At 39.2% G+C, this 27,052-nt stretch overlaps 2 protein-coding genes across 5 annotated transcripts in view; one reads left to right on the top strand and one right to left on the bottom strand.

The window, feature by feature from the left end:
• LOC118533873 (zinc finger and SCAN domain-containing protein 30) overlaps positions 1-27,052 on the bottom strand; it is a 508,183-nt gene that overhangs the window by 301,394 nt on the left and 179,737 nt on the right. The gene's annotated exons all lie outside the window — the stretch shown is intronic.
• Positions 1-27,052, top strand: part of GALNT1 (polypeptide N-acetylgalactosaminyltransferase 1) — a 124,730-nt gene that overhangs the window by 69,347 nt on the left and 28,331 nt on the right. For all 4 annotated transcript variants that reach the window (XM_078060427.1, XM_078060426.1, XM_078060424.1 and 1 more), the window contains one exon: positions 23,602-23,768. In XM_078060427.1, the coding sequence (XP_077916553.1) occupies positions 23,602-23,768 (167 nt within the window). The remainder of the gene's footprint in view (positions 1-23,601; positions 23,769-27,052) is intronic.

Raw genomic sequence — 27,052 nt, 5'->3', positions numbered from 1 at the left:
TACTGATAAAAATACTACTGATCATTAGGCTATAAATTTTAGGCTTTGGAAAATAATGATTTATCTTAATAGATTAGTAGGGGATATTAAACTTCTCAAAACATTCCTATAATCAGCTTTTTAAAAAAGATTCTTTTAAGATGTATGTGACTTAAAACCGTAATGTATACAGTCATAGGCATACAGATTACTGAATTTTTACATATACGTATATCCCTATCTGATGATCATCCACATCAAGATAAATGTGTTATGTGAATGAATATTCCATAACTTATTTACACATTGATAGACCTTGGGGTTGTTTCCACCTTTTGACTGTTATGAATAAAGCAGTTGTGACATTCTTGTGAGTGTCTTTTGGAGGACTTAGGCTCTTGTTTCTGTTTGGTATGTACAGGGGAAAGGAATAGGTTATACATTTATATAGCATTAGTATGTGCTGCCAAACATTTTCCCAGGATGATTATACCAATTTACACTCCCACCACCAATGTAAGAAGCCCAGTTGCTCCATATGAAGAAGGGAACATAAGGCATCTGGGGTAGAGGACAGCAGGCCCCACCCATTAAAAGCAAAGGAACTATACAGAAAACACATGGAGCAAGTGAACATACATATTTGGCTCCTGAGACCCTAGCCACCTTGCCCTCTGTGGCTCTCATTAATGCCAACAGCCAGGCCATGTTTCTCCAGGCAAGAGATTGAGGATCATTCTTGACAGAGTAGGACTAGGCACAGAGTGGGGGAAAAAAAAACTCATAGTAATCATCACTCCAAGCTAATATTCAGCTTTTTGGTTCCCTATTTTTATAACAAATATGTAACCAAGGAATACTAGACAATCACAAAAAACCCTCAAACATGAATAGTCCCCGAAAGAGAAATACGCAAGTTGGAGGAAGCAAAAACTCTTCAGGGAGAAGAAAACTTAGAAAGAATTAATCCCAGTGAAATAATAAAACATATTACAACCATAAAACAAGAATAGGATACTATTCAGAAGATACACTAGGAGAACCAAAGAGTGTTTGGAATTTAAAAAGGAAGAAAGAAAAGGGCAAAACTTAGTGCAACTCAGCAGCAATCCTGGAAACAAAGGAGCAAAATTCCAGAGGAAAGAATTGCCAACCTAGAATTCTGTATCTGTCCATACTTGCCATCAAATGCATAGTTTAAAAAAGGACATTTTTGGAAATGCAAAGTCTCATAACATTGAGCTGCCACAGACCCTGTCTTGGAAAGTTACTGGAGATTATGCTCCACCAAATGAGGACCTAAACTCAGGAGAAAAGATGGACACAGGATGTGGAAGACAGGGGATTTGGCATAAAACAAATGTGGTGGGAATCCCTCGAGGATGGTGAAGGGAGAGCCCTGGATGAGAGTTGTTAGGCCAAGAGGCAGCCACCCAGATGGAAGCAAGCAAGACACGCACGCCAGGAGAGGCTTCAAGAAGATGGATGATGTACAGCTGAATGCCTCTGGAAACAATTTAGATGATGGGGAGTTTGGGATGCAGTTAGTAAGTGCATAGAAAACCATAGCAGGGAAACAGTATAATTCCAGGGAAAACTTTAAAAAGTTGTTCAGAGAAAGCAAAAGCAGTTATAGTTTAGTACATGGCACAGCTGTGAATGAGTCCTAAGAGGCCACCGTTTAATACTGTGCATATAAAAATTAAACTGTGGGGGATGGAGTGTATCAGTGTGTTCATCCAGCAGATTGGCTAAGTGGCGACCAGTCAAAAGAAGCTTCGTTATAATCTTAAGTTTTCCCAAGCTGTTAACTCTCCTGAACGATACAAGAATTACTAAAGAAGAAAAAAAAAGAGAATTACTAAAGAAAGCTACACTCTTCAGGGAAGTCTGCAGTTGAAATGTTAATGATGTCTGTGCTAAAAAGAGCCTTGATTGTTACTGTTCCAGGTAGAGTATTCCCCTATGTACATTACTGTTCTTAACACATTTTATTAAGCATTTATGTTTTGGACAGTGTTTAAATGGTGTGATACACATGCTTGTGCACTGAATTTCGGGCTTGATGAGGACTGCCTAGATTTGAAAGTCTTACTTCACACAAGCTGCTGATATGCAGTCCTTCTTGCCAACCGTTTGGTCTCTGTGGGAGTGGGCCACTTAGGGAGTTGGCACCAAGTTGCTACTGTCACTGAGTAGCCTTTTTACACCTTCTTGCTCCATCTCTGTGCAGGTATCTTTCAAAGTTTTTTGTTTGTTTGACTTTGATTGTGGGGAGTTTCAAATGTGTACAAAAAGAGACAGTAGTATACGGAACCCTCATGTGTTCCTCACCTCGCTTCAGTAATTCCTCATTGTCTTGTCTCTTACTTATGCTCTTTTCTATGTCCCCCCACAGTCTCTGTCTCCTGGTCTTTACACCTCTATGTATCTTCTTCCTACTGTACTAGGGTTGGTCTGTATGACCAGTAGAACACAGTACAAGTAATGGAGTGTCGCTTGCAGGATTAGGTTATAAAATACACTGGTTTCTAAATTTGTTTTTTTACTCTTACTTGGGTCATTAGCTCCGGAATTCGCCAACTGACTAAAGTCCCTGTGGTTTGTGGCCTTTTGTGAAAAACCAGCTAAGTGCGATTAGAAGCAGATTCCCCAGTTCCAGGCAAAGGTGTACCATTTGTAAATATTTCAGTATGTGTCTCCGAAAGATACAGACTCGTATAGGAAGGAAGATTATGATACCATTTATACCTAAAAAAATTATTTAACAGTAACTCCGTAATAACGTGAAATACCTAGTTAGTATTCAGATTTCCCTAGTTATGTAATACTTTTCTTTTTTTGTAGTGTTATTATCAGGATCCAAATAAGGTCCACACATTGCAAATGGTGCACATATCTCTTAAGCCTCTCTCAGTCTCTGTAGGTTCTCTCTCTATTTTTTTCCCCTGAGGACCAGGCAGAGTATCTTGTATCTTTCCTCAGCCTGCATTTTGTGGACTGCATGACTACGGCATCATCGACTATTCCTCTGTTTCCTCTCTTTGCTGTGGATTGGTAGGTTAAAGGCATTTTGTACCAGTATCCTTCAAGTCAGCTAAATTGTGTGCTTGTGGTAATAAAGGTGTGCAGTCTGGTTAGTCATGTGCATCCCTGTTGAACAGGTCTCTTGTATGTCCCATCCGTCTGTTTTTCCTTTTTAGAACTCCCATTAGCCAGGCTTTGGACTACTTGAATTGATTCTCTTTACTCTCTCATATTTTTGTCTTTTCTTATCCTTTTTCTTCTTCCAGGGAAAAATTCTAGACTATCTTTGAGCTATTCTCTTGAATTTTTTATTTGTTAAGTTTTTTATTGCTAAGTTTTTATCATTGTTGTCTGACATTTAAAAAATGTAGACACAAAACCCTACACTTAACCATTTTTATACATATAAATATTTGTGAGATATTTAGTATAACAATAGCATTTTAATCTTTCTAGTTTTTAAAGTAAATTTAACTTTCGTTTAAAAAATAATCAGTTCTGGGGTGCCTGGGTGGCTCAGTTGGTTAAGCGTCTGACTCTTGGTTTTGGCTCAGGTCATGATCGCAGGGTCCTGGGATTGAGCCCCTCGAGTCTGGCTCCATGCTCTGTAGGGAGTCTGCTTGTCCCTCTCCCCCTACCCCTCCTGTTTGTGCTCTCTCTGTCTCTGTCTCTCTCGAATAAATAAAATATTTAAAGAAATAAAAATTATGCTTCAAAATATTTGTCTTAAAGTATTTTTTATCATGTATTTTCCATTTTTTACTAGGGATCTCTTGGAAATTTTATTTTTTTGGAAAAACTAGCCTTCTGTTTCTTTAACTGTTATTTTTTAAAAATAAAATGGTATAAACATTCAGGAAGCTGTAGGAGATAACACAATGCAGAGTACTAACCACTATACGATCACAGCAGTATAGGAGATAATAAACCTTTGTACCAACCACCAGCCTTATTGAATCTTAACTTGCCATATTTTCTTTATATTTTGCTTTTAGCAATAAAACCTTATGGCTACAGTTGAATCCCTTTGTATACTCCTCCCCAGTTCCATCCCACTTTGCTGTAACCATCGTTCTGGTTTTTCCATTTATCATTACTGTTCATGTTTTAAAAGTACTTCTTCATGTCTATATATAAATAATATAGCTTAGCTGTTTTATATTTTTAATGTAAATGGTAGTACAGCATATGCACATATCCTTCTGCAACTTTTTAAAAATTGTTTTTGCTCAAGCATTGATTTTGAGATTTATCCATGTCAGTGCACATAGTTCTGGATCATTCATTTTAACTGCTTTGTAGAAGTCCATTGTATGAATACGCCATAGTTTATCTATTTTTCTTTTACTTTATGTGTATATACTTTATGGTTACAGTGTCTCTGTAAACATCCTTTTACATGTATTCTCTTCTACAAATGTTAACACTTTTCTGTAGAACAATGCTTTTCAAATTACAGTTCAGGACCCTTTACTCACTAATGGATCGTAAAATCAGTTTAGTGAATACCTTAGCATTTTAATTAGTGAAATAGAAGATAGCAGAGTGTTTTATGTAGTAAAAGTATTTTTTAATTAATCATTATTTCAGGATGTGTGTATTAGATTAACATAAAATGTATTTGTTACCAAGGGTTATGGCCAAAAGTGACAGTAGAAGTGAGATTATTGTGCTGAGAGGTAGGCACTTTTTTATTTCACTCAGTTAAAAAAAAAAAACTGCTCCCTCACTGGTTTTACCAATTTACATTTTCCAGCTACAGAGAATTCATGCAGAGGATAGTAGTGGCATGGACTAGGCAAGCACGGATGAAGAAGTTTTAAAATTCTGATTGCATTTTTTATGATGGAACCTATCAGAATGCTGATGGGTTGGATATGGAGTAAAAGAGAAAAGGGGGAGTAAGAATTTAGGCCTGAGCAGCCATCTCAGTTACAGTGATACTTGCCAAGATAGAAAGAAGAAGAAAATAGAAATATGGGGAAATAAATCAATTAGCATGTATTTATAAAAGCCTGGGGTTAGGAGAGATGTTGAAGCTGGAGCTATGAATTTGGACAAGTAAATTTAAAGGCATGGGGTTGGTTGAGATAGCCTTACAGGTGGAGGAGATGAAAAAGAGGTTAGGTTAGATGATTGACATTTCATCTTTTGAAGAGTGAGAAGAGGAGGAAGATCTAGCAAAAGGGTAAGAAAACATGAGGTATGAGGGGGAAAGTACGTGGAAGTCAAGCAAATGTTTAAGGAGTAAGTGGTCAACTCTGTTAAATTCTGCTGAGATGAATGATGAAGTCTCTAAATTGACCTGTGGATTTCAGTGTATGGAGGCTCTTGGAATTTAGATAAAATTATTTCTGTGGAGTGATAGGAATGAAACTCTGATTTGAAAGACTGAGGAAGACTTCTAGTTTCTGTGATGGCAGCCTTGGTGATTTAGATCAACTCTTCAGTTGAGGACAATTAGAAAGTTAGGTAAAAAATAGATATAAAAATTATTTGCTTAAAAACATAGAGAGGTCAGAAGGCAGAGCTTAGAAGGCAGTGAAGAATTATGGAGCCATCTGTGGGAGAAGATGAAAACTCAGAGAAACAAGCCTGGAACTTTTACCTTGATGCATTCCAAAAGGTGTATACCTAAATAGTACATTTTTTTTTTTTTGACATTGCATATGAATTTATTATTTTTTTTATTTAAATTCAATTAGCCAACATATAGTACATCATTAGTTTCAGATGTAGTGTTCATAAATAGTACTTTCGATAGCCTTATGGTGCTGGGGCATAAAACCTGGAGTCCAGAGCCTATCGTGTGTGTGTGTGTGTGTGTGTGTGTGTGTGTGTGTGTGTGTGGTGGGAGAGTCAGATAGCCCTTCCTACATGCTTTAGTTTTAGGTTCCTAGAAATAATGATGAAATTGAAGTAGATCAGCCCTGGTGGTGACTGAAGCCCAAGTTTAAACCATCTTAATCCAGAAAATTGAATTTACTGGTGCCCCTGGCTTCCCCTAGATTCAAATGTAAATCCTCTCTGAAGAAAGCTATTAGGCCAGTAAATTTTTATTTTATTTTATTTTATTTATTGTTATGTTAATCCCCATACATTACATCATTAGTTTTGGGGCCAGTAAATTTTTAAATGGTATTTCATACGCAGAGGAAACAAAGGCACATGAAAGAAAACAAAACAATAGACCATGGAAATAGACCCAGAAGGACTCCAGGTAATGGAGTTATCAGACATAGACTTTAAAATGATTGTAGGGCGCCTGGGTGGCTCAGATGGTTAAGCGTCTGCCTTCGGCTCAGGTCGTGATCCCAGAGTCCTGGGATCGAGTCCCGCATGGGGCTCCCTGCTAGGTGGGGAGCCTGCTTCTCCCTCTGCCTCTGCCTCTCTCTCTCTCTCTCTCTCTGACTCTCATGAATAAATAAATAAAACATTTAAAAAAAATAAATAAATAAAATGATTGTATATAATATTAATGTGTTCAAGGAGATTTAAAAACAAGATTGAGAATTTCAGCAGAGAACTAGAATCTGTTAGAAAATAACCAAGTAGAAATTCTAGAACTGGAAAAGTACAGTGATAAAAAGTAAAGACCTAATGGATAGGCTTAGCAGCAGACTAGACATAGCTAAAGAGAAAATTAGTGAGCTGAATTATAGATCAGAAGTAAATATCCAGAATGAAGCATGGAGGATGGAAAATAACAGATAGTAAGAGATACAGGAGATAAAGAGATCTAGGATTGTTAACAAATTATAATTAAAATAAGAAAGAGAATTGAGCAGTAGCAATATTTGAAAGTATAATAGCCAAGAATTTTCTAAAACTAATGTTAAAAACATTAAGGCACAGAATCAGTAAGTTTGATGAACCTGCAGCAGGATACCTGCCACATCATACTTGGGCATATCGTAATAAAACTGTTGGAAGCCAGAGCTAGAGAAAAGAATTGTAAAAATAAGCAAAGGGATGGAGGGGAAAGATAAAGATTACCTTCAAAGGTGCAACAGTAATTCTGACAGCTGACTTCTCAGCGGATTTCTCAACAGAAAAAACAAGGAAGCCAAAAGATAATAACATGGTGTCTTTTAAAGTCTGAGATAACTTTAAATAAGCCTAAAATTTTATACCCAGCACAGGTATCTTTCAAAAATAAAAACCTTTAAGAGAAACAAAACTGAGATAATTCATTACCCACCCTAAAAAACACTAAAGGGTGTTCTCTTAAGCAGAAAGAAAATGATCCCACTGAAATGATCAGGTACAGAAATGAAGGAAGAACAATGGAATTGGTAAATATGTAGATAAATTAATGTCAACTTTGTAAACAATATGACATACAAAATATCAATAAAATTAAAATAGAGAACAGAGCATTTTCTTTGGGTAGTGATAAATGGAGCTAAACCTTATATTTGTAAGGTTTTTTGGGGGTGTTTATGTATTGTCAAGTCATGGGTAAAGATCGCAGTTAGTATTAGACTTTAATAAATCAAGGTTGTGTGTGACAATTTTTAAGGTTACCACCAGAAGAAGATAAATGTTAGTAGAGTGGAGAAAGTAGAAATTAAAAAAATATAAATTCAGAGGCACCTGGCTGGCTCAGTTGGTAGAGCATGTGACTCAGTCATGAGTTCAGTCAAGCCCCACATTGGGTATAGAGTCCACTTTTATATATATAAAGAAGGAAAGAAAGAAAAAAGGGCAAATATTTCTGTGTAAGATGCTAGGTTGAAACTCAAGTATATCATTAAATCTATTAAAGGTTTTGCTTAAAAGACAAAGATTGTTAGATTGAGTAAGAAAAAATGACAACTGTATATTATTATGAAGCAAACATAAAAAAAAGAGGGACTAGGAATACTAGAATAGAACAAAACAACATACCTGACCGATATTACTGTCCGGTAAATAAAGTAAACTTCAAGGCAAAAAGCATTAAGTGCTTTAAGAAAAAAAATATTTTATCCTAGTTAACAGTGCAAATATTGCCTATCAGAACTTGTGAGGTACAACTAATTCCATGCCTAGATGAAAATAGATAGTTTAAATGCATATAAGTTTTTTATATGCCCATCTTTATGGGTGGACAGTTCAATATTATAAAATGTTGGTTTTCTCCAAATTGATTTATAGATTCAGTGAATTTCCAGTCACATTTGTGTGTGTGTGTATATAAATTGACAGATTGGTTCTTAATGTAACTGGAAGTGCAAAGACCCAGAATAGCCAGACATTTTTGTAGAAGAATAAGTAAGGTTGGAGGATTTGTAATAACAGTTATCAAAATTTATCAAGAAAGTATAGTAATTAAGATAGTGTGGTATTTTTGCAAGGATAAACAGATTGGTGAAACAAAATAGGGAGTCTATAACTAGTCCCATTCTACTTGAACACTTAGTTTAGGACAAAGATGGAACTGCATAGTAGTAGAAGGATGTTCTTCTAAAGAAAAAAGTAGGGGCGCCTGGGTGGCTCATTCGTTAAGCGTCTTCCTTTGGCTTGGGTCATGGTCCCGGGGTTCTGGGATGGAGCCCCGCACCGGGCTCCTTGCTCGGTGGGAAGCCTCCTTCTCCCTCTCCCATTCCCCCTGCTTGTGTTCCCTGTCTCGCTGTCTCTCTGTCAAATAAATAAAATCTAAAAAAAAAAAAAAAAAAAGTAAACAATACTGGGTCATCCTGATAATAATTTAAGGACAAAACTGAAACTAACTTTTTCTCACACAATATAGAAAATCATTTTCATGTGTATTTACTGATATAAATATGAAGGCAAAGCAATAAAGCTCCTAGGAGATCACATAGAATTTATTATGATCTTGAGAGAGGGGACGATTTCTTTTTTTTTAAGATTATTTATTTATTTATTTATTCATGAGAGACAGAGAGAGAGAGGCAGAGGGAGAAGCAGGCTCCCAAGGAGCAGGGAGCCTGATGCGGGACTCAATCCCAGGACCCTGGGATCACGACCTGAGCCGAAGGCAGACGCTTAACCATCTGAGCCACCCAGGCGCCCGAGGGGACGATTTCTTAAACAGGACATAGAAATACTCAAAAATGCAGGGAAAGTTTGATAAATGGGACTGCATTAAAGACTTCCTGTTCATTAAAAAAAAAGTGAAAAAAATACATTGAAAAGGCAAAAAGAAATTTATGATACCTATAACCAGCAAAATGCTCAGATCCAGAATATATAAATAACTCCTACACATCAAAAAGGAAAAGGAAAACGGGTAAAAGACTTGAAGAGATAATCCAAATGAACAGTAAACATAGGGCAAGATGCTCAACCTTATTAGTAATCAATAAAACACAAAACTCATGAAATACCACTTCATACTCTTCATAGTGACTAGTGTTGGTAGCAGTGTAAATTGTTACACCCACATTGAAAAACATGTCAGTATCTAGTAAAATGAACACTAACATACTTCATGACCCAGCAGATCCACATGTAGATGTATCTAACAGATGCATGCACATACACATCAGGAGACAAGGACAAAAATGTTAATGGTAGTACTTTTGTATTGGCTCCAAACTGAAAATAATCTTAAGTGTGTATCAGCAGTGGAATGTGGTAGATTCATACGATTGAATACTTTACAGCAGTGGAAATGAACAAAAGCCGCAATATGAATGAATCTCACCATTTATACCAAGCTAGAGTCACAGAAGAACATACACGGAATTAGGCTATCTCTAGGAAGGCCACAAACTGGCAACACAAAACAGTGATGTTAAGGGTTAGGACAGTGATTGATCCCCACTGGGGAGAAAGGAAAAGGTAATGGGAGCAAGGGGGACTTGTGAGGTGCTGGTCACGTTTTCTCTCTTCCCCTGAGTCATGGTTACATGGGCATTTGCTGTGTGATAACTCATTCAGCTCTAAATTTATGTTTTGTGCACTCTACTTTACTTCATATAAAATCAACTCGAGAAGAGAGTGGGGGAGACAAAGTGGAAGGGGCAGCAGGTATAGCAGTGCTTTTGAGGTGTCATCGGAGAAAGGGAAGTGGAGGTGTTAGCTGGGGGGATTGTGCGATTAAGGGAGACATTATCTTTCTTTTTTCAAAGATGGTATATACTGCAGTCTACATGTTTATGAGAATGATCCCACTGAGGGTAACTTTGAGAGGGGAGTATTACAGCAAGAGCATTTAACTTGAGTGGGTGAGAAGGAATGTAGTTGGCTTCAGACAGGAACAGGGATAATTCGGGCCTTGTGTCGTGGGAAAAAGGCACAATGTTCACAATCACACATGCCTACCGGATGGTAAATGTGTTCATGGGAGTATGGAAATCCTCTGACAGCTTCTCTGTTTTCAGTGAAATTGCCACCTGTGAGTGAGGAGGGTGGGAAAGGTACTGGAAATCCGTGGACATGTGAAACAAGCACGTTGAAGGAGGTGAATAGGAAATTCAGGCAGAACTCTGCACAGCGCTGAGAGCCTGCTTGAGATTTGTGGTTATAAATTGAAAATGAGGCCATTCAGCATGCTCGCATGTTTTCTTTAGCCATATATTCAGCAGCTCAAATGAGATGCAAAGTCAGCAGAAAGTTGGATTTAGCTAGGATTGGGCTATTCCAGCAAGTGAGATAAAAGAATAGGGAGCTCCAGGGTGGCAATAATGATAAATAGCCATGGATCTAAGCAGAGTAGATGACCTGGATAACATGAAGAGGGCAACAGAAAGTAAGAAGAGGGAGGGTCTGGAGTGGAGACCCCCGTGAAGGAAGCTAAAGATCTGGGATTATTGGAATAATTGAGTTGGAAGAGCAAGGATGGGGGTCGGGGGATGGTGACCAAAGATGGTGATGCTTAAAATGGAGGTGATCGGTAATGGCGTGGTCTAGGGATATAGAATGAAAGTACATGGGTGAGATGTGGTGGAGGACAGTTTCATTGGAGGAGGGCAGAGCAAAGATCTGACAGTCCAGGGTATTGAAAAATGGACTACATACATGCTAAAATGACCGAAAATCTGATGACAAGACTGTGGTGGAACTGATAGGGGAGGCGATAGATGACAGTGACAAGGATGGACTGGCACATTCTTTAAAAGACTTGGGGCTTCTTAAGGAAGAGGGAAAAGCAATGGTCTTGAGTCAGCAGTAAGGAACAAGGAAGGTATCTACCACCCCCTCCAGATTCAGTGGTACATGAGACAGGGAAGAAAAGCAGCCTCCTCTTGAAAGAAGACTACTCAGAGGCTGCCTGGATAGCTCAGTCAGTTAAGCACCATCCGACTCTTGATTTTGGCTCAGGTCATGATCTCATGGGTTATGAGATCAGGCCCTGTGTTGGGCTCCACCCTCAGCAAGGAGTCTGCTTGAGATTCTTTCCCTGTCCCTCTGCCCCCCCCCTCATTTGCTCTTCCTCAAATAAACTTTAGAAAAAAGAGACTACTTACGACGTGGTCTTCTTGGCAATATTTTAATTAGTGCTAGAAGATGAAGGGAATATTCAGAAGAGGGATTATGAATACAGCTGATTTTACTGGTGACAAAACCATGAATTCCCGGCTGCAAAGTGGAAAGGTTTGCAGGTGTTAACCTAAAAAAATAAAACAGCCAGTTACTTTACTTGCAAAATGGATTTATTTGAGAATAGCAGAGAATTGCAATTCAGGACAAACTACGCAAAACCATAGCAAATCCAATAATCAAAGGGGAAGACTTCTTTTATGGAGGAAGAAATTGGGAAGAGGGTTTGTTGGTTTGTTTGTTTTGAAGGCGAGAGAGCGAGAGAGAGGAGAGAGAATCTCAAGCAGACTCTCCACCGAGAGACTGAGCCACCCAGGTGCCCCCGGAGAAGCTGTTTTGAATGAAAGCTTATTAGAGAAAAGCAAGAGTTCAGGGTGATGATGGTTTCTCATTCGCTGAGGTGCAGGCAGGTACTCAGTTTCTTGTAGAAGATGCATGTACATCTTTTCCTGTTGGGACCTGTAGTTAGTGATTCTTTCCTGTTGACCCTTCTTCTGTTGGGGTTTGTAATTGACATTCTTGTAACTGAAGTTGGGTGGTATGGCTCTCCCTTCCTGGCCTCCCCTCCTGGCCTCCTGACCGTTTTCATGAGGTTTCTCTCCATTAATTTTCACACAGGTCAGGAGCTTTAGTTAGCCCAATAGCAATTCAGATTTGGGTAATTCACAATAACTGGAAGGCCTGGGTGTTCACAGCATTATCTTATAGTTTTAGAACATTTTCATTAAGTATATAATTATGTAGTTATTCTCATTTCTCATATTTTTATTGCTTTTCCCCTTTTTCTTTAAATAATCTTGCTAGTGATTTGCAGTTTTTAATTTTCAAAAAAGAAGTAGCTTTTCTTGTATCTGATTTTTTTTTGTTTATTTTCTCTGTAATTATCTCTTCTTCTGTTTTGTGTTTAATCTGTTCCCTCCCTTCTTTAGTTAAATGCTTAACCTATTATTTAAAAATATTTTTGTTTTCTAATAGTCATTAAAGACTCTATGAACACCTCAGTGCAGCCTATTGTTTTATGTATTTTCATCCTTATTTATTCCTAAGTAGTTGGTAATTTCCATTTGATTTCTGCTTAACTCAGGATGACCTAGAAATACATTAAATATTTCTAGGTACATTTCTTTTTGCCTTTTAATTTACTCATTTTTATTAGTGATTTCTAGATTAATTTCATCATGGTCAGAGAACATGACCTGTATATGAACATGATCTATTTCAAATGTGTTGAAACCTGCTTCTTGACCTAGAAAGTGTTCAGTTCTTAAAAAATGTTTCCTCTGCAGTTGAAAATAACTGTTTGGTTGCCTGTTACTTCTGGATTTTTTTCTGTTTCATAGTACATGCTGTATTAGATTCTGATTAATTTGTATTTTATAAAAACCTCCCATATGATTATGGACTTGACAGTTTCTCAATTCATTCTTTTATTTTTCAAGGCTGCATCATTGGATGTATCTACAGTAATTGACAGTATATTCTTGTTTTTAAACCCAGTATTCACTGTATCTGTATTAATTTTTTTACCCTGGTTTTGACATCGCTATACTACTTTTAGTATGTTTAACATTTTCCTGGTGTATCTGTTATTTTTTTCTATTTCTTTCAGCCATCTGTATGATTTTATTTTATGTGTATCTCTACTAAATGGCTGGATTTATATTTTCATTTCACTCTAATCAGTTTTTAATAGGTGAGTTTGATGCATCTACATTTATTGTGACTATTGTTAAATTTGGACTTCTTTTAGGTTGAACCATATGAAATTGATATTCAACCATTTTTGACCTGTGAAAATGAGTTTCATAAAGTTCAACCTAATCTTGTTTTGTTTACCATCCTTTTTATTTTTTCCTCATTTCCTGCTTTGCTAATTGATACAGTTTCATTTGATAAAATTTTTAGTATTCATGTTTTTCTGTCTCTTGGTTTGGAAGCTGCACATTTTATTCTTTAGTAGTAAGACCTGAGTATATTGTAATTGTCAACATGTGGACTTATCTTTATCTACATGTTCAGTGCACATAGTGTACTTTTGATCAGGGCATTCATATTCTTCAATTCTAGGACATTTCTGGCTATAATCTCAAATATTGCTGTGTTACCATTCCCTCAACCTGTTCTTCTGGAATTACTCATATGCATAGACTAGAGGTTCTCAATCTATATTTTTTCCCCTTTGTCCCTTTTTGAATTATATATAATGAATTTCTCATTAATATCTCAATAGCGGAAAGTCCAGGTCTCACTCTGCCATTTACTGGCTTTGTGGCTTTGGAAGAGGTAGTGACCTTTCTATACTTCAGGATCCTTATCTGTACAGTAAGAAAAATAACAAGGGCTGTTGTGAGGATTTGTAGTGCTTCGAATACTTCCTGGCACCTAGGATATAGAGAAGACCTGTGTTCAGGAAGTAAGCTCTAGGTCCCAGTGCAAGTCTCATGAAAAGCCAACTACAAGCATGCTTTTCCATCGCCACTCTAATTTACTAATCACTGTCTGGCTTCTGAAGTGTATTTACAATGAAATGTGCAATGAGAAACATCAGATGTATATTTAACTATCTCTGCAATAAGATAGACAAAGCTGGCCAGCAGGTACTTTTCAGACCATTTCACAGAGGTGAAAGAATAAGTAGTGTGGACAGCCCCTAGAGTGCAGCTTTTTTACCCCCTTTTTTGAATCCAGAAAAGCCCTGCTTGATCTAAGTCATGGGCTTATCTGGTAGTGTAGCTGGCGGTGTCCAGACCATCCTGTGCCTGCCAGGAACCTTTACTGTCTTCTAGGATCTCCAAGGACACATTTCCTGCAGGAAACTGGGGAAAAGAATAACACTGTTCAAGTGTCAAGAAGAGTAAAAAACAAAGAATAACTTTTGTAATGTGTGATCTTAGGGAAGGAGCTTTGAGGCAAATTCCAAGTCATCTAATGTGGCAATTCTATCCTATATAATTAGTCTCAGATATTTAAAAAGTAATAATAATACCAATTAGTGAGTGCTTAGTATGTACCAGGCACTACACACACTATCATTTTTAAGCAGTTGAGTAAAGTAGTAGTATGCCCCGTTGACAGATGGGGAAACTCAGACTTTAAATGATTTGTGCAAAGTGCAGTTAAGTGATCCAAGTGAAATCTATCATTGACAAAACTTGTAATCTTAATCACTGTGCTCTGCCATCACTTGTGTGGTGGATCTTCATCGATCTTATCTGAATGACAGTACACAGAGGGGAAATTATGTAACATTGCCAGACGTTGCTAGACAGGTGGCCAGCCGTCTTAAGAAATATTGACTTGTCATTGGTAAGTGGTCACTAAGAGGCTAACTTTAGTGGATGACAAATACTTTAAAAATCATAGCTGAAAGGGACCTAGAGAAGAGAATTGGCTTATATATGCATACTCACCTTGACTTAGCAAAAAGCTGCTTCCTTTCCCAAGGCCAGTTTCCTTATCTGTAAAACTGGGAGAGCAGCGCCTCTGTCTTTCGGTTGTTGTGAGGATAAAGTGAGGTAATGCGTAAAAACTCTTAATGCTATTTCAGGCCCTAAGAGGGCTAAAATAAGTACAATGAGACTTTAACAGTTGCAAAATAATATAAATAGTAATTATCACAGGACTTCTGTTGTTCTACATTCCTGAATTGTTAGGTGTTTGTGTGGATTGATTCTCTGGTAAGCCCGGTCTTGCTGAGATGATCACTATCCTAAGCAAATTTAATAATCTATTTCCCAAAACACTGCTGAATCACTCAGGCACTCAGACTAACTCAGTCCACATAGTGAATTTCATGCATTAGAGTTAATTCAGTAATTCTTTCACTCACTTATAACAAGAGTGCTTGTTATGTAGGCCATCTTTTAATTACTGCTGTACATGGAGACATAGATGAAACTACTTGTGTTTTCACTCATTGTGTAAAAACCAGGGATTTTTCAGTCAACTCCAGCTCCACTCCAGTATATAACTCACTCCACTAAAAGCATCAGTCCACTGTGGTAGTGATGGTACAGTTTCAAAAACCTGCCCATCTCCCTTCATCCTTTCTCAGTCTGTGCTCTCTGCCAAACAAAGGAGTAAACCAGGGAAGAGAAAGGCCCGGGATCTGAAAGACAGGAGATTCAGTGTGCAGGACAGCTAATAGAATCCCCCTGGGGATGGCAGAGGGAGAGCCCTGGACCCCAGTGGTGCGGGCACAGAGGCAACCCACACAGAAAACTTCAGGAGGTGTTGCTTTAAGAAGATTTCATTCATATTATAGCCCGTGCTTCTGAACATCTTAAGAGACTATTTAAACGAATTGTAGAGAGTTTGGGTTTGAATTAGTGACAAATACATAGAAAATGAAGAAAAGGGGCAAAAATAACCTAGGGTAAAGTGGAAGGCAATGTGGAGAAAAGGAAAAGTATTCACAATATACAAATCACCTATAAATAGCATTTTACATAGTCCTTATACAAACATTAAATAACAATGAACCACATTTCTAATATAACTACATTGGGAGACTGAGGGAGTAGCAAGTATATGTGTTAGAATGGGGATAGGAGGGAAATAAATCCTTATTCTACAGTAAGTTAATATGTAATATTTAGAATTATGGAGGTAAATATTAAGAGAAAGAGGTCAAAGAATTGCATATGGTTTCCTTTATAGGAAGGGAGAGTAATGGTAGAGAGGGGAGAGAACAGCTTTTTAAAACAAGCTTTGCACTGTTGTTTATTCTTTATGTTTTCATTTTTCTTGTAGATTCCTAATTGCTAGGTCTTACGGTAACTTTGTTTTTAACCAAGAAATTGCCAAACCCTTTCCCAAAGTGGCTGCACTATGAACATTCCCACCAGCGAAATGTACGAGCGGTCCAGTTTCTCCACAACCTCACCAACGTTTCTTTGTGCCTGTCTTTATTCTTAGAGCCATTCTACTGCATGTGAAGTAGTATCTCATTGTGATCTTAATTTGCATTACCTATGACTAACGATATTGGGGATGTTTTCATGTACTTATTGGCCATTCTTATATTTTCAATGAAGTTTCTCTGGATTTTTTGCCCATGTTTTATCAGATTGTCTTCCTATTGCAGAGTTATAAGAGTTAAATATATGTTCTAGATACAGATCCTTTATCAGATAAATAATTTCTAAATATTTTCTCCCAGTTTGTGGCTTGTCTTTTCATTTCCTTAGTGGTACCTTTTGAAGCGCAAACATTTTTAATTTTGATGAAGTCAAATGTATTAGTTTGTATTATGATTTTAGTAGCGTATCATGCTTAATAGGACAAGACTAAAAGTTTTCCCCTAAGGTCAGAAGCAAGGAAAAGATGTCTGCTCACCACTTGTATTCAACATTGTACTTGAAGGCAGTCCAGAACTCAGAAGTATGTACCGGGAGCAGGAGAGCCCCCGAGAGAAACCCACTCTTTCTATTCTGAGGGATGAGAATGGGCTCTCTTAAGGGTTAGTGGAGGAAACGCCCCCCCCCCCCATTTCTGTCTCTTCTTTTTCCCCTTCTCTGCTACCCCATCCCTAGGCAGTATTGCCACGGCAGCACAGCCCTGGGAGTGGTGCCGGGCAGGCAGCTGACACTGCTGCTCGGCCTAGAGCACAGACACGGGCACAAGCAGTGTACAGCGGACTGAGAGAACTAGAGCCTCCACTCTCTAGCTGTGTTGGAACATCAGCGTAAAAGAGGCCCGTTCTCCCCCAGTAGGTGTATAGATTTAATGCAGTTCCATTCAAAATCTCAGCAACAGATTTAAAAATATATTTGGAAAGGCAAAGGAAATAGCAAAAGTAATTTTTTACAAGAAGAATAAAGTTAGACGAAATAACAGTACCCAATTTAAAGATGTACTGTCATGCTACAGTACTCAAGACAGTGTGCTTTTGGCAAAGAGACGGACACATAGACCAGTGGAACAGAAGAGAGAGTTTAGAAATAGACCCACGTGGATATGGCTACTTGGTTTTTGACAAAGCGTAAAAGCCATTCAGTAAAGATTATCTTTTCAACAAATGGTGTTGGTACAATTAGACCTCCATATGCAAAAATATGAATCTCAACCTTAATCTCGGGTATTTTTTGAAAATTAACTCAAATTGGATCATAAATCTAAACTCTAAAAGTTTATAACTGTAGGGAAAATATTCAGGACTGGTTTTAGGCAGACAGTATTTAGACATGACACCAAAAGCATCATTTCATAAAATAAAAAATTGGTAAGTTGAACTTCAAATTTTAAAACTTTCACTCTGATAGAAACACTGTTAAGAGAATGAAATGATGAGTTACAGGCTGGAAGAAAATATTTGCAAACCATACCTCCAAAAAACGACTTGTATCAAAAATATATGAAGGGGGCGCCTGGGTGGTTCAGTCGTTAAGCGTCTGCCTTCAGCTCAGGTCATGATCCCAGGGTCCTGAGATCGAGCCCCGCGTCAGGCTCCCTGCTCCGTGGGAAGCCTGCTTCTCCCTCCCCCACTCCCCCTGCTTGTGTTCCCTCTCTCGCTGTGTCTCTCTCTGTCAAATAAATAAAAATAAAATCTTTAAAATATATATATATATATATATATGAAGAACTCTCAAACATAACCCAATTAAGAAGAACGAAAGCAATAAAATGTTGTCAAATGACTTGACACTTACCCAAGATACTATATGGATGGCAAATGAGCACATGAAAAGACATTAGCCATTGAGGAAATGCCAGTTAAAACCACAACGAGGTACCACTCTATGCCTCTTTAAATGGCTGCAAAAAAATATAGTATCAAGTGCTGATGAAGATCGGGGGCATTTGGAACTCTCATACATTTCTGGTAGGTATGCAAAATGATAGTCTCTGAAAAACAATTTGGCAGCTTAAAAATTACACTTACAAACTTATACTTACCATGTAACCCAGCAGCCCATCCCTGGATATTTACTCTAAAGAAATGAAAACATGTTCACATAAAAATCAGTACCTGAATGTGTATAGCAACTCTCTTCATAATAGCCCCAAACTGGAAACAGCTGGTGAATGAAAAACACTGATAGATCAGAATGGATTTCTGATTTACTCTTCATAAAAAATAACAAACTTTTGATACATAGGACATCAATGAATCTCAAAGACATGCTGAGTGATAGAAATCAGTCTCCAAGATTACATGCTATATAATTCCATTTATAGGATATTTGTGAAAAGACAAAACTATAGTAATGGAGAACTATTGCTGGGGTTACATGTAGGGGAGGGTGAGACTATAAAAGGATAACAAAAGGGATTCTTTGGAGGTGGAATGGTTCTGTTTCCTGAAAGTGGTGGTGGTTTTATGAAGGTATGCATTTGTTAGAACTCAGAGAACTTATTACCCCCTTCAAAAAAATGACGCTGTTGGTAGGCATGTGGAACAACTGAAACTATGACACACTGCAGGTGAGAGTGGAAATTACTACATCCTCTTTGGAAAACCATTTCTTGGTATCTACTAAAGCTGAGCCTATATATACCCTATTGCCCAATAATACAAAAATGCATACATGTAGTCACCAAAAGACGTATACATGAGTGGTTTTCACAGCATTGTTTATAAGTAGCCTAGACTGGAAAGTATCCTAATGTCCATAAATATTCGAACAGAAAAGAAACTATGATGTAGGTATGTGTGTATGTATGTGTGTGTGTGTGTGTATATATATATATATACACACACACACACACACACACACATATCTTCCTTTAAAGGAATACTATGCAGCAGTAAAAATAAACTTGCCCATACAACATGGATGATACTCAAGCAATGTTGAAGGAAAGAATTGAGACACAAAAGAATATGTTCTATATCAGTAGTTCTTAAAGTGTGGTCCTGGGACTTTTGGAGGTCCTTCAGATCCTTTCAGGGAGCCTGCAAGGTCAAAAAGTTTTCATAATGATACCAAGACATTTATTTGCCCCTTTTGCTCTTATTCTTCAACTAGCGCACCATGGAGTTTGAGAAGCTGTATGGATCAGGGTCTAGCAGGGAAACAGAAATCACACAATAATTTGAACAGAAAAAGCTTAATATAATTATTAACTATAATGGGGTTAACTGTAAGGAGATAAAGACAGTCATATAGTATATCCTAGGGTTGAGAGTACAAAGGAATGAAAAACGTTGAAAGGGAGCCTGCTTCCTAATGCTGGAGTTCAGACCTCATTGGAGAAGTTGTGATTGCTGCTCACCGGATGGTGGTTGCCCTTGGCGGGACCTGGCACACAGTACCCTCCAGAGTGAGGGCTGGTAGGCAGGCCTAATAAGCAGGAAATATACTTGAAATGCATTTGGGCAGGAAATCAGAGCCAGAACTGGCAAATAGGAACCACCCTTCTGCGGTGCAGAAAGCCAAAACTGGGAAGCCAGCTGCTGAGGGACCTGGGAGACTTAGAATCTGCCTGAGAGTGTGGGTGCTGCTGAAACTCAGTGGGGTAATGCATCTGGGTGTCCACCACACACTCTGCTGGCAGCACCAAAGTAGGAAGGAGAAGAAAAGTGGAAGCGTGCTGGAACCAGGAAGGGAAGTTCCTACTTCCCACAGTGCCCCTCCAACACCCTCTGTGTGCGTGCCTGACAAAGCTTATGTATGCTTCTTGCCAGCCGCGAGAAGAAATGCTTACAGGAGCCAGTTCCATCACCACAGAGCAGGCAGTGGAGGGTGTATTTGGAGCTAAGACGCAATAAATCCATGATGGGCACACTCTGTGATAGTGATGGATCAGCTCTCTAAGAGCATAATATGTGTTTGTAGATTCTTAGGTTTTAAAATTTTCTGTTTTAGGGTGCCTGGGTGGTTCAGTTGGTTGGGCGACTGCCTTCGGCTCAGGTCATGATCCTGGAGTCCCAGGATTGAGTCCCACATTGGGCTCCCTGCTCAGCGGGGAGCCTGCTTCTCCCTCTGACCCTTCCCCCTCTCATGTGTGCGCTCTCTCTCTCTCATTCACTCTCTCTCAAATAAATAAATAGGGCGCCTGGGTGGCTCAGTTGGTTAAGCGACTGCCTTCGGCTCAGGTCATGATCCCAGAGTCCTGGGATTGAGTCCCACATCAGGCTTCCAGCTCAGCGGGGAGCCTGCTTCTCCTTCTGACCCTCTCCCCTCTCATGCTGTTTCTCTCTCTCTCTCAAATAAATAAATAAAATCTTAAAAAAAAAAAAAAATCAAATAAATAAATAATCTTAAAAAATTTTTTTAAAAATCAAATAAAATTTTCTGTTTTAAAACATTTATAATGTAAATACCAACAGCTATACTCTATATAAAAGCACTTTGGGGTCATCAGTTTTTAAACACATGAAGGGGTTATGAGTCACAAAGTTTGAGAGCAATATACTGCTCTATATTATTCCCTTTAAATAAAGTTCAAAAAAAATAAAAAAGGGCAGAACTCATCTGTAATGCTAAAGGTCCAGCATACTGGTTACTTTGGGAGGGGGCACAAAAGAAACCTCTGGGGTGTAGGTCACAGTCTCTTTCTTCATCTGGGTGCTGACTACTTGATGCATTCATTTGGTGGAAATTCATTCAGTTGCATACTTAACGATCTGTCCGCTTTTTTGTATGTGTATTATAATTTCAGTAAAAAGTTAAGCCTCTTCTTTTCCCTCTTTCCCCAACCCACACCCTGTTGTTAAACCTGCATGTAACTTTTTTTTAAAGTAGCACAACCCTACACTGGCTAATTTTCATTTCTCAGGATGAAAGACTCAGTTGGGACAGGGTGGAAAAAAGCTGCTTGGTAACACAGCTGTTAACATGGCCTTCCTGCTAACCCTCAGCTCTGTGTCCCCCACCCCCAGAAGGATCCCCCACTTCCACCTCCGTGGGGACAGGTGGTCCCTCCATGGGAGTAGCTTAACTAGAAGGTTCTCCTTGAGTGCCTTATGTATTTCCCAGGTTGGGGTGGGGTTTACCTGTTCTGAGATCAGTTATGTTGACTTTTTCATACTTTCTCTATATTTCCTATGTTATTTTGAGAGAATATTTATGAATTTGCTGTGTTCTCTGAATGATTAAATTTAACTCTTTGATTTAGGAAATTATTTCCTTTTTGTCTGGATCCTAATATGTGCTTTGCTTTGTGATTCTTCCATCCTCCTGTGAATGACTCCCATTTTAGTCTCTATTTCTAGTGTTCTTACTGTCTTTATGGTCTTCTTTTCCATATAGTTTCGGAATTGAATTCTTTCCTGTACCTTCCAAGAAATAAATCTGGCTTATTACTTTTCTTCTACAGAATCTGTTCTCAGAATTTTCTCTTCTTCCTGTCCACTTGCTAGCCGTGCACATGGCTACCAATACTGTTTTTTCTGAACCCCTTTACCCATATACAGGCCCATTCCTGATTTGACAGTCCTGTGCCCGTAGTCTGTGAGTCAGGCATTCAGGATGAAAACATGAAACCTATGATGTACCTGAAGCATAGTACTGAGTATAAATGTATAATCTAGCCACTGTTTATAACACAACAGTTTTGATGGGAAGCTGTTCTCAGAAGTATTACTTGGAATGCTAAGGGCACATTATCCTTCCCAGAGCCTAAGCACCTGGTCTTCTGGGCCTCACCTCTGCGGCCCAGACTTGGAGGAAGGGAGCTGTAGACAGGGCGGCAGGCTGTGTGGTGGCCTCCTGTTGGGGCTTGGAGTGAACCCAGGGTGAGGGGCATGGACTGGGGTGTGGAAAGGAGGCTGTGGACCAGTGAATAGGAGTGGGGTTGTTAGTAGTCGGAGCTGCAGAGCACACTGGGAAGGGGCCTGGGGATGGTCAAGACGATGGTAGGGGCTGAAGAGGGATATAATGAAGGACAGTGGAAGCTATTTGTTTCTCCTTTCCTCCTTGGAGAGAGGTGGGACTGGTGTTGATGGGCCCACAGTGAACTCTCCTTCACCTTCTGTTTCTCCTCCTTTCAGCCCCTGTCCCTTGTCATGTCTTTTCCCTCCCATTTCCCTTTTCTTCCAGCTGCCAGCCAGCAGCCCTAGGGCGGCACTCCGTAGCTAGGTCGTCATGGCCGCTTCTGAAGAGGGGTTCGTGGGCATTTTTCTTGTTTTTTTTCCCTTCTTTCCTGTCTTCACTCCCACTGGCAGGTATAGCACATGACATTGGAGAGACCACAAGGTTTGAGGAGCTTGTGAGAGCTGGAAATAAGGTGGAAAGAGAGGGCTGGAGCCAACGGTTGCAGTTAAAAGATACCTACGAAAGAATTTCATGTACCTGTTTTAGGAGGCATGTTCTGAACCGCATCCCCTGATGTCTGGTTGCTTACCCCGTTACTGTCCTCAGCTCTGTGGTAGTTCATCCACTAACGAGACTGGAGGAAGAGAGACCGTGTTGCCTCACAAAGCGCTGGAAACATACAACTAATACATTGATTTTGTGTGCATATATTTTGGGTGTGTTTGGTCTTTTTGATGGTTGCATTTCAGATGTAGTTTTTACTACACAAGATGCATGTTGGTATTTCACTGGAGGAAGCAGCATCAAGCGTTTGTTCAACAGAGCATGGACTGTGGAGTCCCCAGCCAGGCTCTGCCACTCCCTCGTGTGTCTGTCCTCAGCTTCTCTGTGAAATGTGGCTCCAGGTACCTCACAGAATTATTAGGAAGCTTCTGTGCCTAATACAAAATAGATACTCAGTAAATATTAGTTCTCTTCTTTTGCGGAAGGTATTTTTTTTTGTTTATTAAACTGCATAGACTTTTAGTGGTTCTGATTTTTTTTGTCCAATTGGATTCTTGAAACACATTCAGTTTCAGGTTGATGATGTAGTCTTAGTATATTGTCCATTAAAGTGAATCAACAGAAAACATTGATCAGGAAGAGGTGCCTAATTTTAAGAATACAGTTGACATCTTTAAGATAATTTAAATGTAAACGTGTCTAAATCTAAACATACAACTTTAAATAGGTACTATTTATTAAACCTGCAACATTAACCAAAACTTCAGTAAATGAACAGTTACCAAGAGTTCCACCAGTAGAGCCAACTGTTTTTGTTGTTCTCTTGCCCCTTCTACTCCAGATGCATCGACTTTGCTGTGCTAACAGCCACTTCTGATAAAGGCATTTGCTTTGTCTCCAGGTGTAAGACAAAGGTGTATCCAGATAGTCTCCCTACAACAAGTGTGGTGATTGTTTTCCACAACGAGGCTTGGAGCACACTTCTGCGAACCGTCCACAGTGTCGTTAGCCGCTCACCAAGACACGTGCTACAAGAAATTGTCCTGGTAGATGACGCCAGTGAAAGAGGTGAGCTGTAAGCTGCGCTCACTGCCGGTCCTGTGCGGCGGCCCTTATCACTAGCAGTTATGGAACGTCGGCATTACTTTTGACCCAGTGATTTTATACAGACTTCTAGCGTATCCTGAAAATATTGGTGGCATTTGGACTCATTCACATATGCAAAAAATTTACGCCCTTGTGCAACTTAAAATATTACCTTAATTAGCATTTGTGTCACCGCTTAATCTTGTTTTAAAAAGAAATAATGCTATATAATATAAACATTTATGCAGAACAGTGAAAAAAACCCACATGATTTTGTTGGAATCTTCCTTGTGGGAAGCTGCAGCCGTGAGCTAATGGAGAGAGACTGGATCCTCCTTAGAGCCAGGATGGAGAAACTGAGTCCATATGCAGTGCCAAGTACCTCTGACAGGAAAATGGAGCCTTAGCTGGGCGAGCCTTCCTTCTCCAGATTCTTCTTAGGTTTTCCCATTTTCTCCATTCCTAGGTTCAGGAATGATCTGTAGCTAGTTACGTAAAGGGATGAGGGAGGAACTTAGGACAGAGTGGTAGGTAATATGACTCCAACCTCATAATAAATTTCTACAATGACTCTTACTCTTCTAGGAATCTCAGAATTTTTCACAAGCTTAGAATCTCTCTGACTATCTCATGAAACACTCTTCTGGGAAAGTTATATTAATTAAAAGTACCTTTAGCTAACATTATTTATTCTGAATCCTTCATGGAGATTTTACACCACGGGGTAATGGAGAAAAGGCTCTGTCAGGTCCCATCTGTAGAGAGACCTGTTAAACTCAGACATACCTCGCATTTTGCAGGCTTTTTTTTTTCACAGCGCTGGTGAGGATCATTGGTGTCGTTCCCCCAATATTCCTCTGCTCCCATGAGAGAAATTTGGAAGAATTACAGAAAATGGCTCTTCCTTCCTTCCTTGACCAGCCTTAGACTTCCTGACCATCATTTCAAGCTCTTTTGCTACTTCAGCTTTCTTGCCTAATCTCTCCCTGCATTTACTAAGATGGTTTAAGTATTTTACCTTCTCCTTCCATGACTATATTAAGTAGTAAATTTAATCACAGTTAATCACTTCGTGTCTTAATTATGGGGAGTAATTTCACATTAATAATAGTTTAAGTCTCACCACTGTGCCAGATTGTAGAAGTACAAACAAAAAATAATATAGCTTACCTCCTTAATGTGATTAAGATGACCATTTATAAACACACAAAGCATTTAAATAATAGTATATAATGTAATTAATGTCAAAATGAGTGAGCTGTTAGAAGTTAAGAATAGCACACTAAAAGAGTTACTGTTGACAATAGAAGTGTAAACCCTCATGTGGATAATTGTTTGCTAGGAGTTAATTAATCCCTCTTTAAGAAAATTAGCTTAAGTTCATAATTAGAAATATATACAAACATTGAGTCTGCAAGTGACTAGTGTTTGTTCTATTTATATGTTGATATTTGCTAAATTAAATATTACTTAAGGAGAGCTGTCTTTCCTCAAATGAAATGAATTATTTTTCCATTTCCTCCTTTGTGTTCTCTGATATTCTGTTGTGTGCCTGGGAGGGCTGTGTGTAAGAGCACGTTTTTGTAGGACATGACCTAATCAAAGACACATGTGCCCACAGCTCTAACGTGACAAAGTCACATATACCAATTATATTTTCCCTTCCTCATGTGGGCCCTTCTTAATCACTCTGCCTGTACAAATCTATAAGAGAAACGTGGGCAGAGGTCTATTTCACGGCTCCACTTGCGGCTCTCGGTCACTAAGCAGGGCCCTGGAGTCCTACCCCAGAGCCCCCGGTCAGGAGTCTGGTTCTCCTTCATCTTCCTGCCTGGAAAGCCTCAGGTGTGTGGTTCACGATTTCAGATAGTTGGGAACCACTAGGTATTGTGTTGTTGTGGTTATAACTGTAGTACTTCTAACCAGACTGAGAATTCTCTAGTGTAATTTTCTTTGGCTCTGTTTGGCTGGTCACTCTTGGGCCCCGGAACCCAGAGCAAGCTCTGTTTTTATGTAACTCTTTAAGTTTGCCTTTCTTACTCGTGAGACACAAGCAAGGCACCCTCACTTCTCACCGAGGCTACTGAAACAGACTACTGGTCTGGTCTCCCTGCCCTGGTCTCCTCACCCTCCCCCTCTGTTTCCCACGCTGCATGCACCGGGAGCTTTTAAACACGCCACTCTGATCTTGGCACTTCTGTCTAACCCTGTTCCTCGGAGGCCTGTATAACCCGGCCTCCGCCTGCATCTCTCCTCACATCCCAAACCATCCCCTGCCCACCTCATCCCCACAGTTCACCTCACATATTTACTCAGAATCAAGATATATTTAGAGAGGCCTTCCTTGAACTCCCGAGACCAGGTCATGTCCCTCTGAACATGTTTTGGAACACTACACTCCATGGCTCTCATCAGAGTTTTAACTGTTTCTCTGTCTGTTTAATGACCATCTCCCCTGCTAGACTGTACACTCCATCAGGGCTGTGTGGTCACCACTCTTTCTTCAGTGCCCACAGCACTTAACTGCATAAACAGTTCAGAATTTAATGAGTGAATGAAAGAGTAATCTACCAGTCAGTTAATTCTTGCCTTTACTTCTTGTCTGTGCAGACTTCTAATTCGGTCGCATTAGCATGCCTGGTTTGCTTATGGCCTCAGGCTACCCAATTTCCCAGTTGACTGCTGAATTGTCAGCAGCTCCATTAATTACGTATGAAGTAGGTGCTGTAATTATCCCTGTTTTACTGATGAGGCTTAGCGTAAACCTAGCGCTTGACCTCTTAACTTCTACGTACGTCACGTCTCATAACTTCATTGTTACAGGGTCTAAAGTGAAGACAGTCTGGATGAATCCCTACTTCGTGTCAGAAGTTATGTAATTGTCATCTCAGAAGGTTATCTTAAGACTTAGAACTGATTCAATGGTCCTAATCTGAGATGACTGTTGTTTTTCTCATCTTTGTCACAAAAGGAAGCAGAGATTCTTATTTAGTAGGGATTAGGAGTCAGATTTTTTAGACTCTAAATTACTTGTTCTTTCGACTGCTCTTTAGACTTCTGGCTAAGGTTTCTCAGATGTTGCTGTAAGCAGTGAAATTTTCCCTGACACACTCTCTGGCAGCCTCACATTCCCTGATGGAGAGATGCCTAGGGATCCATTTATAGGCTAATAGCTATAAAGATACTCTGATAAACAAGATTCTCCCTTATTTTTAGATGACATAGTAGCTTCTACCCATAATCACTTAACCCCCCGTGGCTTCATT

This window comes from Halichoerus grypus, chromosome 13, assembly GCF_964656455.1.
Source record: "Halichoerus grypus chromosome 13, mHalGry1.hap1.1, whole genome shotgun sequence".
In the NCBI taxonomy this organism is placed as follows: Eukaryota; Metazoa; Chordata; class Mammalia; order Carnivora; family Phocidae; genus Halichoerus; species Halichoerus grypus.
Note: the sequence above shows the minus strand (reverse complement) of the source record. Positions and strands in the feature narration are given on the sequence as shown.